Here is a 14380-nt window from a genome sequence, read left to right as displayed (position 1 = left end):
TACAGTTGTTGACAGGGCTCTCGACAGCGTGCGGTCCATCTCCCGTGCCACGACCCTCACCCCCTTCCTCCCCTCCCAGAACAAGGTCCCCCTTGTTCTCACCTTTCACCCCACCAACCTTCACATGCAAAGAATAATCCTCCGCCATTTTCGCCAACACCAACATGACGCCACCACTAAACACATCTTCCCTTCCCTCCCCCGTCTGCATTCCAGAGAGATTGTTCGCTCCGGGACAACCTAGCCCACTCCTCCATCACACCTAACACCTCTCCCATCACACACGGCACATTCCCATCACAACTAACACCTCTCCCATCACACACGGCACATTCCCATCACACCTAACACCTGCCCCATCAACCACGGCACCTTCCCATGCAATCGCAGAAGGTGCAACACTGCCCCTTTACCTCTTCCATGTTTACCATCCGAGGTCCCAGACGTTCATTTCAGATTAAGCAGCGTTTCACTTGTACCTCTTTCAATTTGGTCTATTGCATTCGTTGCTCCCAATGTGATCTCCTCTATATCGGCGAGACAAAACACTGACTGGGTGATCGCTTTGCTGAGCACCTTTGGTCTGTACACAATCAGATCCCGGACCTTCCTGTGACTTGCTACTTCAACACACAATCCTGCTCCCATACCCACATGGCTGTCCTTGGCCTGCTGCAATGTTCCAGTGAAGCTGAACGCAAACTGGAGGAACAGCATCTCATCTTCCGACTAGGCACGTTACTGCCTGCCGGTCTCAACATTGAATTCAACAACTTCAGATAATTTTATTTCATTTATTTTATTTATACTTTTTTAATAAGTTTTTTTTTCACTGTTCTTTGCCTCTTATTTCTTGATTGTCTTTCTCTCGCTCCCCATTCTCTCATCGCCCTTTTCCTCTCCTCTTCCCCCTTTGCTACCCTTCTCCCATGTTTTCCATTTTGCCTCTGCTTCACCCCTCCCCTCCCCTCCCCCCACCCCCCATCCCCACATACTTTGTCATGCAACACTGGCTTCGGCCTTGGTCATTCACAGCTCCTAATCTCCCTATAATCTCTCTATGCACTGTCATTGTCATCTCTTTATTGCTACCTTTGCTTCTGGAACAATGACTCACCTTCTCTCAGCCTCGTATAAATACCTCTCTATTTCTCCCCTTTTTTTAGCTTTGACAAAGGGTCAGTTAGACTCGAAATGTCAGCTCTTTTCTCTCCTTACAGATGCTACCAGACCTGCTGAGATTTTCCAGCATTTTCTCTTTTGGTTTCAGATTCCAGCATCCGCTGTAATTTGCTTTTGTCCCATTATCTTAACCTTCTCAGTTAGTTGCAATGGAGTTTTAAGTTCTTTTTAATACCTTGCGCAGAATTAAAATTTGGGTTAATTAATTTGTACTGTAAGAATTAAGAAGCTATCACAAGACTTTCTTGAGTTAAAGAACAAGTTTATTTCCTGATACTGTCAAGAAAACAACAAAGACGTGGCATCAAGCAGAAGGTTTTCTGTGCGGTCACTTACAAGCACATGCAGATACTTAGTTAAAAGGAGAGAGTATCCAAGATGGATGAGACAAAAGAATACTTAGTTTTGAGTCCATTTAATGTCTTTGAGGTGGAAGGCTTTAAACTAAGACAATGGGTAATTTCTTGCTCATCAGCAGTAGTGCATATTACATTTTTAAAAAATTTTTGGTACTCTCTGGCTTGTTCTCAGTAAGTAGTGTCAAATTCAGAAAGGTTTCTTCTTGAGGGAGAGCGACTCTCCAGAATCTCTTTTCAGTTTTGATCCTTAAATCCAGCTCCCCTTTGTCTACCAACAAGCCCCTAGAATAACAGTTTGTATTTTTACCTCGTTCGTATTCTGTGTCCACTGAGTTTATGTTTTCAGGTTTCACAATTGGAGCCAGCGTTTCATCTGTAACGTGTAAAAATTCTCATAATAGTGTAAAGCGAACAGAAAGTGAGGATCTTTTCACATCACACAAAGAAGGGGTGTGGGAAAGGGGGCTGGGTGGAGGTGGACTGGAGTTGGTGGTGGTGGCTGGTTTCACTGCCCCATCAGGGAAATGTTAATTTCAGCTGAAACTGATTTTAATGTAATCCACGTTAGCTTCATGAAATTTGGAGAGAACCTGTGTGGGTCAGGTGATGCCTGTGGCCATTTAAAGTTAGTGCTTTGTTCACTTTTTAAAAAAAAACCATCACAGTCCTTGAAAACCCCAGGTATTAAATCGATATAAGGAATTTGAAGATCTCTAGACAGTAGTTCATACCATTGTAATGATATATAAACTGAATAATTTAATTTTTGCTCTCCAGTTTTGTGCTTTGCTGCTCGTTTCTGACTGACCTATATGAATTCAGGAGTCAGAGGATGCACACCAAGTAGTTTGCAACTTGTTATTGCTTTGTCCCATTGTGAACACAGACTCTGTTTTTCCGTACATATTTCATAGATCAGAGCAATTCTGCAGGCAGTTAGGAACATATCAGTGTAGTTGAAATGTAAGATATCTTGGTGATACAGTAAACTCAGAAATTCATTGATTAAATTACTGATCCTGATACAGCCTACTGATTTGATCATCTCTTTGGTCTTATAGACAATCACTCTGAGGGATTAATAATGGAAAATAAGGAGATGAATTGAACATATATTTTGCATTGATCTTCGCTGTAGAAGATACATGTAACATCCCGGAAAGAGCTGTAAATTAGGAAATAAAAGAGGAGGAAATCAATTTATTACAATCACCAGAGAAGTGGTGCTGAGGAAATTGTTGGAGCTGTTATAGAGTCCTAGAGTCATACAGCATGGAAACAGACCCTTCCATCTAACCAGTCCATGTCAAACAGAATCCCAAGCTAAACTAAACCTGCCTGCCTGCCTGCTCCTGGCTCATATCTCTCCAAACCTTTCCAATTCATGCACTTATCTAAATGTCATTTAAATGTTGTAATTGTATTCCTATCCACCACTTCCTCAGGAAGTTCATCCACGCGTGAACCACCCTCTGTGTAAAAACAATTTTTCTCCCCTTTTCTTTTTGAATCACTCTCCTCTCATCTTAAAATGTGCCCCCCTTGTCTTGCAATCCCCCATTCCAGGGAAAAGACAACTGCCATTATCACTATCTGTACCTCTCATTATGCAACATATGCCTAACGAATGGATTGGCGACTGTTTTATTAGACTCATAGAGTTCCTTTAATGGAACTAGAGCACTAAGTTAGACATTGGATCAATATAGTCAAGTGGAGTCGCAGGTAGATAGGACGGTGAGGAAGGCGTTTGGTATGCTTTCCTTTATTGGTCAGAGCATTGAGTACAGGAGTTGGGAGGTCATGTTGCAGATGTACAGGACATTGGTTAGACCACTGTTGGAATATTGCATGCAATTCTGGTCTCCTTCCTATTGGAAAGATGTTGTGAAATTTGAAAGGGTTCAGAAAAGATGTACAAGCATGTTGCCAGGGTTGAAGGATTTGAGCTATAGGGAGAGGCTGAACAGGCTGGGGTTGTTTTCCCTGGAGCGTCGGAGGCTGAGGGGTGACCTTATAAAGGTTTACAAAATTATGAGGGGCATGGATAGGGTAAATAGGCAAAGTCTTTTCCCTGGGGTCGGGGAGTCCAGAACTAGAGGGCATAGGTTTAGGGCAAGAGGGGAAAGATATAAAAGAGACCTACGGGGCAACTTTTACACACAGAGGGTGGTGGGTGTATGGAATGAGCTGTCAGAGGAAGTGTTGGAGGCTGGTACAATTGCAACATTTATGAAGAATTTGGATGGGTAAATGAATAGAAAGGGTTTGGAGGGATATGGGCCGGGTGCTGGCAGGTGGGACTAGATTGGGTTTGGATATCTGATTGGCATGGACGATTTGGACCAAAGGATCTGTTTCCATGCTGTACATCTCTATGACTCTAAGTCACTTGTGGTCTGATCTGTTTCAAGATGAATAGAGATGAATGGGAATGATTTGGTGGTGATTACTGAGACATCGTGGCACTGAGACCAAATTTGGGAATTGAATATCTGAGGGTGCTTTGTGTCAGAAGGATGGACAGGAAGGAAAAGGAGTTTGTGTAGCTTTGACAGTGAAAGAGGAGATTGTTGCTATGGTGAGAAACGTTATAAGCATTGGAGATCATGATGCAGAATCAGTCTGGGTAGAAATAGGCAATAGCAAGGGAAAGAAGTCAACTGTGGGAGTGACCTTTTGGTCCCCGACAATAATTCCACAATGGGACACAGTTTAAACCAAGAATACTGTGACCTTCTAAGAAAGTGATTTTAATATGCATATAGACTGGATTAATCAAAATTGCAAACATGACTTTGAGGGGGTGTTTAATGAAAGCTTTATTGATTGTTTCTTGGAGCAATATTTTGGAGAACTAACCAGGAAGCAGGCGGATCTGTATTTTGGTATTATGTAATAAGATGGGATTAATTAATGAGCTCATAGCAGAGGGTCCTAAAGGGAAGAGTGATCATAGCATGCTAAAATTTTGAATTCAGTTTGAAGACATGAAACTGGACTCCCACACTAGCATTATAGACTTAAATAAAGGTAATTATATAGCCAAAAGGACTCATCTTGGAAATATACTGCCATTCCTCCAGTGTCACTGGGTCAAAATCCTGGAATTCCCTCCCAAACAATTTTGTGGGTCAACCCACAGCACATGGACTGCAGCAGTTCAAAAAGGTAGCTCACTACCACTTTTTCAAAGGTAACTAGGGACAGGCCAGTGACATAAAGCCAGTGGCACCCACATCCCATGAATGAGTGTATGAAAAAAATTGCAAAGGCCAATGGTAGACTGGAATATTGAGAAACTTCAAGATCAACAGAGGGTTACTAAAATGTAATAAAAAGTGCAAAGGTAAATTATGAAAGGAAATTAATGCAAACCAAAATAACAGACAGTATGAGCTTCTATAAGTATATAAAAGGGAAGAGAGTAGCTAAAGTGAAAGCTATTGTTGCTCATAGGAACAGGTGTTGGCCATTCAGTCCCTCGAGCTTGTTCTGCTGTTCAATGAGACCATAACTGACCTGTGGTACGTGCCTTTGGCCCATATCCTTCATACATTTGCATACAAAATGTCTCAGATTTAAAGTTAACAACGGAGCAGCATCCACTGGTCCATTGAAGGATGAGATTGTGGAGGTCTTAATGGGGAACCCAGACATGCAGAGACATGACATCAGTATTTGCCTCTGTTTTCACAATGGAGGATGCTAATACCATTCCAGTAATAACAGGTAATGCAGAGGTTTGGAAAGGAAAGAACTTAAAGCAATTATCACTAGGCAAAAAGTACAGGGAAAACCATTGGGATTGAAGGCAGACAAGTCCCCAGAGCCTGATGGCTTACATTCTGGGTCTTAAAAGAAAAGGCAGCGCAGATATTGGATCCACTGGCTATAATACTCCAAATTTCCTTGGATTCGGGAAAAGATTCTAGTGGATGGGAAAAATGCTAATCTAATGTCTGTATTCAAAAAGGGATGGAGGCAGAGAGTAGGCAACTGTAAAGCAGTTAGTTTAATATCTGTCATTGAGAAAGTGTTAGAATCCATTGTGAAGAAAGTAATAATAGGGAATTTGGAAAGTTAAAACATAATCCATGGTTTTATGAAGAGTAAGTCGTGTTTGATTATTTTACTACAGTGCGGTGGATGCCAAGACATTCAGTAAATTTAAGGAGGAGATGGACCGATTTTTAATTAGTAACGAGTGGAAGGGTTATGGCGGGAAAGCGGAGAGAAATCAGTCATGGTCACATTGGATGGTGGAGCAGGCTTAAGGGACCATGCTAAATTCCCCATAGTATTCAGGGATGTGTAGGCTAGGTGCATTAGTCAGGGGTACAATGTAGAGTAATAGGATAAAAGAATGGGTTTGGGTGAGATACTCTTCGGAGGGTAGATGTGGACTTGTTGGGTCAAAGTACCTGTTTCCAAACTGTAGAGATTCTATAAAACAGGGCAACCAGAACTAGACACAGTGCTTATCTTCTTTGCGTGTTCTTATCCATGTGATCTCACTGTCTTCCTCATGAGAGAGAGAACTCTAATACCACCTACACTGTGTTATTTATGCTCAGTGATGTACAGCTCTGTGATAGAAGGGTCCAAAGCTCTTTCTTAAGTCAATTGAAACTTCTGACCTGAAATCGATGGTTGTTAGACAAAGTGGAACCAGAGCCAAGAGATGTCATTGGCGATGAGATCCTAGCTTGGAGTTGTTAACCTGGGCCATTGAGGAGCCCTGGCTGACAGATATAAATAGGATACTAGATGGGAAGGACGGGTGGCTTGTTGGGTTGCTGGGGGGGTGGGGTGGGGGGGGAGGGGAGATCTGTATTCTATACACTGTTTCTTATCTAATTGGACTGCCTTATGTATTTGTTATTGTTACTGTTTTGTGATGTCTAAAAGTAGGATTTGAGATTTACCCTAATTTGCCCTACTAGTTGAACGGTAGGGTTTGGAGCCAGGCTTTGCCGCTTGTCCCCCTTGTAAATCACTGTTTCTCTGTATACAGCTGGTAATGTTAATTGTTTTGTGAGCTGCACTGTTTAATAAAATAAAAAAAACAGGAATCTCATAATGTCTTCTCAGTCTGGTGGCTGGGCTGAGCCCATGGTGATGTGATACCAGCCACTGTGCAGTTACGTCACTGAGATGTTACTGCTACAGAACCAAACATGTAAATTGAGTTAAGATTTGGTGAAGCAGCTGTGAGAGACTGACTGGTCAACTGTTATTCCCAGGTGTTAATAGAATCCAAGCCTGTGGTGAGACAGAAAGAAACTAAGACATGTACTTTTCTTTATGCAGAGAGTTTATTGACTTGCTCAGTCTTAACAGTCGCATTCCTTGTGACAAGTGTCACAAAGCTGGTCCCTTTTTTCTAAAATATGTTCCTTTTCTCAAGGTGTTCTTGAATTTTTTTAGAGAGGTGTCATAAAACTCTCTCAGCTCCGAGGTGACTAGTTTGGTACAGAGATGAAAAAGGATTTTGAGAGGCCTTTTGTTTATATGTAAACAGGTGAGCCTTCAGGCCAAGATGGTCATGTTTTAGAAGTGACCTGTATAATGAAATGAGAGTGGTCAGCTCTCTAGCTGAGCAGTTCTATCCAGAAGTAGTTAGAAGTTCAGCAGGGGACCATGTGAACAGGCTGCAAAGAACTCTCTCTCCTTCTGCTGTTCTAACTTCAACCTGTAAGCATTTGTTCCATTTCTACCTTTTTTAAGGGGGTTTGCTTATTGGGACTGTTGTGCATATTCAGTACAGCATAATTAAGTCTAATTTGGATAGACTGAGTTCTGTAGGGGTTCTTTATTCTTTCTTTGTGCTTCATCGCGTAATGCTGTGAATAAATTTTTGTCTGTTTTAAAACCTAGTAGTCAACCTCGCTAACTTACTCCGGGTAATTTTCACTGTACACTTACCAAAACAAATTGCAAAGTTATGGTCTGGGGCTGCCTGCTTAAGAAAGGTTTGAGTGGCCTGGCCTAGTCTATAACACAAGTAATATCCCCCAGCTGTTTCTCTTAACCTTAACAAAGGCATTAATAAACCTCAACAATGTGATTGACCAGACATAAATATCAGGCTCCTCTATAATTAGGAGAGTTGACCTTTGCATTTGGATGTACTTAATGCATGCCTTAAATGTTTTTTTTCCCTTTCTGTCTAGATGCTGGGGGAAGTGAATACAATATTGCAGGACTTCTATTATTCACTGAGCATTGTTATTTGGCAGAAGTTTTCCTCCTGTTGATTTTCTCTTTCAGCTCCAGGCAATTGTAAAGAAAAAAACTTAATAGGAAGTACATTCATGGTTCACTGAAACTCAGTCAAAATATTCACATCAAAGATTTTATTTTTCAAATGTAAAATGTATTAGAAAAAAATTGATGAGCACAACATGAATCTTGTATTTGGGGTTGAAACAAAAAATGAGAAAGAGCCACATAAAACTTTCCTTGAGAGGGTGCAGAGATCTCCGAGCATGGTTCTACGGTAAGGGATTTTAGGGATAAGTTTAAGCTGGAGTAAGAGGTGATTGAGGGCCATTTGGTAGAGGTGTTCAAGATTTTAGGCAAAAGGGAGGACTGCAGATGCTGGAGATTAGAGTCAAGTCTAGGGTGGTGCTGGAAATGCACAGCAGGTCTGGCAGCATCCGAGGAGCAGGAAAATCGGCAATTTGGGCAGGAGCCCTTCATCAGGAATGAGGTATTCAAGATGTTATGTTAGGTAGATAAAGGAATGCATCCCCTTAGCTGACAGTGCCAGAACTTGAGGACATAAATCAAAGGTTGTAGGCACAAGTTGCAGGGGTGATGTGCGGAAAAGCTTTATTACACACTATCTAGGAATGCCTTAGAAATTGTTGTCTTCAGAAGGTAGTAGGAGTGAAAGCAATGAGTGACTTTCGAAGGAATTTGGAAGGGAGCTTAAGGCAAATAAACTTGCACACATAAAGGCATAGAGTAGATGAATGGGACTGATTGGTTAGCTGCACAGAGAATTAGTTTGGAGGCGATGTGCTGAATGACCTCTTTCTGTGCCGTAATGTTTCTGCTCTGCTTCTGTTTGTCAATTAAAATCACTTCCTCTGGGTGTAAAATGTTTTTGTGTTCATTTACAATTTAATCTATTTCCTATGATTGTAAACATCTTTCCGATTAAATTTCAATTTGTGTCATTCAAAAGCAGTTGGTGAAATAGACTGTTTAATGCTCCAGCAAGTTGGCGATCTAAATTGTGAAACTGGGATTAGCAATTAGTAATGCTAATGCAATCTTCACTAGAATACACATGGAAAACTGTACCAAGTAAAATAAACTTGGTGTGATATGTTTGTAGTATTGGGTGAGAAAGTGAGGGCTGCAGATGCTGGAGATCAGAGCTGAAAATCTGTTGCTGGAAAAGCGCAGCAGGTCAGGCAGCATCCAAGGAACAGGAGAATCGATGTTTCGGGCATAAGCCCTTCTTCAGGAAAGGCTTCCCGAAGAAGGGCTTATGCCCGAAACGTCGATTCTCCTGTTCCTTGGATGCTGCCTGACCTACTGCGCTTTTCCAGCAACACATTTTCAGCTCTTGTAGTATTGGGTGTCTGGTATTGAATATTATTAATTGTAGGTCAATTGTCAGGTGGTCCTTTGGCTCATATGCTCAGCTTATGATGGAAACCAACTTTCTTTTGAAATAAGAAACCAAAAAATCTATGGATGTTGGAAATCAGAAACAAAACCAGAAATTGTTGGAAAAAGTCAGTAGATCTGGCAGCGTCTGTGGAAAGAAATCAGCGTTAAGTTGGGTCCAGTCATCCTTCTTCAGAGCAGTGTCTGTTTATTTAGTTTACACATTAACGTACTTCGTGTAAGCAAATTGCCATGAGACTCTACAAAGTAACTCTGCCAATTAAAAACAAAATCACCACAGCTGCAACAATGTATCAAGTTAATCATTAAACAAGAAAACCCATATGCCACTCATTCAAAACTCCAAAATAAATGATTTTAAAATATGTAGAAGTTGTGCACTTTATACCACAGTATGATATTTTTTATTCTCTTTCACACTGAATAGTGAACACAGATCTTCTGAGGTAGAGTAGTGGAGTAAAAGCCCAAGAATAATTTCAGAAATGTTAGGATACCTTGTAAGGAGAATCATTTTGATGAGCTATAATGGGCTAAATGACCTTGTTACATGCTGTTGTATGTATCTTGTGATTTGAATCAGAACAAAGAAATTGGTTTTGGGTACAGATGTGGCACAATAGCAAATAACACCATGTATTAATATAGCACTTTTAATAGAAGAGCTTTCCAAGGCATTTTACTAGAGCATTCTAGAGTAAAATATTATACTGGGAGAAAGTGAGGACTGCAGATACTGGAGATCAGAATCGAAACGTGTGGTGCTGGAAAAACGCAGCAGGTCAGGCAACATGCAAGGAGCAGGGGAGTCAATGTTTCAGGCATAAGCCTAATATTGGTCCATTTGATTTTTAAATTTTGTAAGGAGTTCCCAGGGCAGATTGATAGACTTTACAGAGCTGAACTACTCTCATTACGATGAACAGAGGTTTTCATTATTCTGTGATTTTCCTCCATGCTTTATTCACTAACTTTTGTTAGAAATACTTGAAATGCCAGGACATGTTCAACGGGTTTGCCAATTTTAATCATCATGGTGAAATGTTTTACTCTTTGATTGTTACAGGCATTGTTAACAGTAAAGTGACTGCAACTTTAATGTTTTTCAGCACTGAAAATGCAAATTATGAAGCCATTAGCATTCTCAAATAAGTCCCGGTACCCTTTGTTACTTATCGTGTGAGTATTACTTTAGACATACGATCAAGATGAGGCTTAGTGATGAAAACATTTTCAGTCTCTTGGTTATTGTACTCTGTACTCATTTATAGATGCCTATTTTTCCATTACATATGAAATAGGAAAAATGATCCAATGGTTCCCTAAAGATCATCACTATTTTTCCTCAAATTATTTCCGCATCTGTTGTAAGCTAATTAGCAGAGATTGATTGTGGTAATGACTCAAAAACATTATTATCTTTCTACCATGCAACTTCCAGAGTCATCGATGGTGAAGTCAATAGATCTTTGATGTTTTTTTTCCATCCTGCAATTCCTATGCAGTTTAATTGTACATGAAGGGGAGTATTTTTATGATGCCTGACCATAGAGTCATAGATTCTTCGAGTCATAGAGATATACAGCACAGAAGCAGATCCCTTGGTCCAACTCGTCATTGCCAACCAGATACCCTAAATTAATCTAATCCCATTTGCCAGCACTTGGCCCATATCCTTCTAAACGCTTCCTATTCATTCCCCATCTAAATGTTACAATTGTACCAGCCTCCACCACTTTTTCTGGCAGCTCATTCCATACACGTACCACCCTCTGCATGAAAAGGTTGTCCCTTAGGTCTCTTTTAAATCTTTGCCCTCTTACCTAAACATATGCTCCCTAGTTTTGGACTCCTCTATCCTGGGTAAAATACCTTGTTTATTTACCCTACCCATGTCCCTCATGATTTTACAAACCTCTATAAGATCATCCCTCAGCCTCCAGTATGCCAGGGAAAATAGTCTCAGTCTATTCAGTCTCTCCCTAGAGCTCAAACCCTCCAAACCTGGTAACATCCCTTGTAAATCATTTCTGAACCCCTTCATGTTTTCACAACATTCTTCCAATAGCAGGGAGACCAAAACTGAATGCAGTATTCCAATTGTGGCCTACCCAATATCCTGTACAGCTGCAACATGACCTCTCAACTCCTGTACTCAATGCCCTGACCAGTAAAGGAATGCATACCAAATGCCTTCTTCACCATCCAATCTATCTGCGACTCTATTTTCAAGGAGCTATGAACCTGCATTCCAAGGTCTCTTTGTTCAGCAACACTCCCCAGGACCTTACCACTAAATGTGTAAATTCTGCCCTGACATGCCTTTCCAAAATGCTCTACCTGACATTTATCTAAATTAAACTCCATCTGCCACTCCTCAGCCCATTGGCCCATCTGATCAAAATCCCATTGTACTCTGAGATAACCTTCTTCACTGTCCACAACGCCTCCAATTTTGATGTCATCTGCAAACTCACTAACCATGCCTCCTATGTTCACATCAAAATAATATATTAATGACAAATAGCAATTCAATGCCTTGTGCACAAGATAATGGCTATCAAAAATACCTGGATTAATACAGCCAATATGTGAAGTTACTTTTGGGGGCACAAGGGTTATTGTCTGGGTGCTACTGTGCCTGGTTCATCCCAATAGAAACAGTGACCCAGATCATTTGCTGACCTCTTTAATTCAATAACATTCTATGAAGGAAGAATGAAGGCTAGTTTGCAGCTGACCTCACAAGATGATAAATGATATTGAAGGTATATTCCTATTTAAAAATAAAACCCAGCAATTCATTCATTATCTGGCAGTTCTGCCGATCAGAGGAAGATCAATATTGTCCAAGCTCCTTTCACTATGAGAGTGATGTAACCTCCTGGTTGCTCTCCATCTTGACCTGGAAACATATATTGTCGCTCTTTCATTGCCAAAAGCCTGAAGCAACTTCCTGCGAAACACTGTGGTTGTCCCTACACCATTAAAAACTAATGCAGTTCAAGGTGAAGGCTCTCCAACACGTTCTCAAGGGTGACTAGTAATGGACAATAAATTCTGACCTCGCCGGTGAGACTCACATTGCAAGAATGAATAATAAAATATGCATAACTAGTCTGAACACTATTCAAGTGCTCAGGCGTGAATTAAAAAAAATGATTTATCATAGAGTGTATGCCTTTGTGTTGAAAATTTAAAATAAAAAGGTAATTAATAATGCTTTAGAGCCTCCTAAATGTAACAACTTGTACCTGAAGCAGGCTGCTGACTGCACTGAAATAATATGCAACTTAATGTGAAAGTGTTAGCTAGAGCGTAAAACAGCTCTCAGAGGAAATTAAGCCCTACACCCCATTACCTCAGCATTTAATTTGAAGTATATGTAACATTCAGCACCGAAGGAGCTTTTAAGGAATTAAAATGTTAGACTGGAAGAATCTTGAGACGTTTTTATGCTGGAGCTATATTTCGGCATTTATGAGATCAGTATCCGTGTGACAGTACCACGATTACATGTAATTTCATTATTACAGAGGGGTGTTCATGTGTTTTCATGGACCTGTAATTTTGTTGCTAATTTTGTTGCTGATATAAGGGAGCTGAACTTAACTGCATAACCATCAGGAACTAATTCTGGGATCACGCACAATTAGAACTAAAACAATAATAGTGAAATAAGTGACAATAAACCTTTCTTTCAAATGTTCAGCTATATCATCATCGAATTATATAGCAATGAAGGAGGCTATTTGGCCTATTGAACCCGTACCAGTGCTTTCCAAATAATCCTATTCCCATGATGCATTCTTTTCCTGCAAATGTTTCCCCAAGTAATTCACTTGTAAAAATTAATATTGACCATACTTTCTGTGCCTTCTATTTCAGGCAGTACATTCCTCATCCAAACAGCACCTTGCATAAAAGTAATCACTTCAACTGGTGAACGAGTTTGTCTTTTCCTTTCTTCCAGTGGTGATAGTCCTGGTAGCCAGATTGTCACGGAGCAATTCCAAGTAGATTGGACAACTGTACTGGTGAGTTCATTCGACACCATTGTGGTAAAGTTCGACGGACGTGGCAGTGGCTTCCAAGGCACTAAATTGCTGTACGAAATAAAGAGAAACCTGGGCATAGTGGAAGTAAAGGATCAAATAGATGCTCTAAAGTAAGTACCTTTTGTTGACTACCTCTCATATGCTTTTGAGTTAAATAACAACTTGGTACCAAAGATTATCTCAGATTGTGCTTTTTAACCTCATCATTGATTTTGCTGTTAATGTCTGATGTTGATGGCAAGCTAAGGTCCATCAGATTTGTAAATTGTGCCTGGGTACCTGATGCCTGAGTCTTATGATCTGGTGGGTCGTGTCCCTCCCTCTGAACTAGAAGCTCTGGGTTCAAGACCCACTATGAGGCTTATTCACTTCAAGTTTGATGAGGATTTATAATGTGCGTTCAGGACATGGCCAAACAGATTGAGTATCCACTTTCAAATGGCTCGCTGGAACAGAATGTGTACATTGCTGCAAACAGATGGAAAGTCGAAGATTTTGTGATTAAATTTGCATTTAGTTTGACAAAGAGGAATGTTTTGAACTTAAGTGGACATGGCTATGAGGATGTGAAGGCAGAGCTAGCTAAAGTCAACTGGGAAACTAGGTTATTGCATAGGTACGTAAAGTTAAAAATCACACAAACACCAGGTTATAGTTCAACAGATTTATTTGGAAGTAGAGGTACCCAATCCTTTATCCGAAACACTCGGGACCAGCTGGTTTTCAGAATTTGGAATTTTTCAAATTTCGGAATAAGTGACAGTTTGACGGTGAAATTTTTAAAAATCTTACTGAACAACAGACTCACTGTGAGTAACGGGCCCTGAGACAGAAGGAAGAACGCCTCATCTTCCGCCTCGGAACACTTCAACCCCAGGGCATCAATGTGGACTTCAACAGCTTCCTCATTTCCCCTTCCCCCACCTCATCCTAGTTTCAAACTTCCAGCTCAGCACTGTCCCCATGACTTGTCCAGACTTGTCCGACCTGCCTAGCTCCTTTTCCACCTATCCACTCCACCCTCTCCTCCCTGACCTATCACCTTCATCTTGGGGCGGCACGGTGGCACAGTGGTTAGCACTGCTGCCTCACAGCGCCAGAGACCCGGGTTCAATTCCCGCCTCAGGCGACTGA

At 40.8% G+C, this 14380-nt stretch overlaps 1 protein-coding gene across 6 annotated transcripts in view; it reads left to right on the top strand.

Annotated features, from left to right (window-relative positions):
* dpp6a (dipeptidyl-peptidase 6a) overlaps positions 1–14380 on the top strand; it is a 1472261-nt gene that overhangs the window by 1420374 nt on the left and 37507 nt on the right. For all 6 annotated transcript variants that reach the window (XM_043690726.1, XM_043690728.1, XM_043690729.1 and 3 more), the window contains exons 19-20: positions 10298–10367; positions 13162–13356. In XM_043690726.1, the coding sequence (XP_043546661.1) occupies positions 10298–10367; positions 13162–13356 (265 nt within the window). The remainder of the gene's footprint in view (positions 1–10297; positions 10368–13161; positions 13357–14380) is intronic.

This window comes from Chiloscyllium plagiosum, chromosome 5 (genome assembly GCF_004010195.1).
Source record: "Chiloscyllium plagiosum isolate BGI_BamShark_2017 chromosome 5, ASM401019v2, whole genome shotgun sequence".
NCBI classification, from domain to species: Eukaryota; Metazoa; Chordata; class Chondrichthyes; order Orectolobiformes; family Hemiscylliidae; genus Chiloscyllium; species Chiloscyllium plagiosum.
The sequence above is the reverse complement of the archived record's forward strand: the minus strand, read 5'-3'. Positions and strand labels throughout refer to the sequence as shown.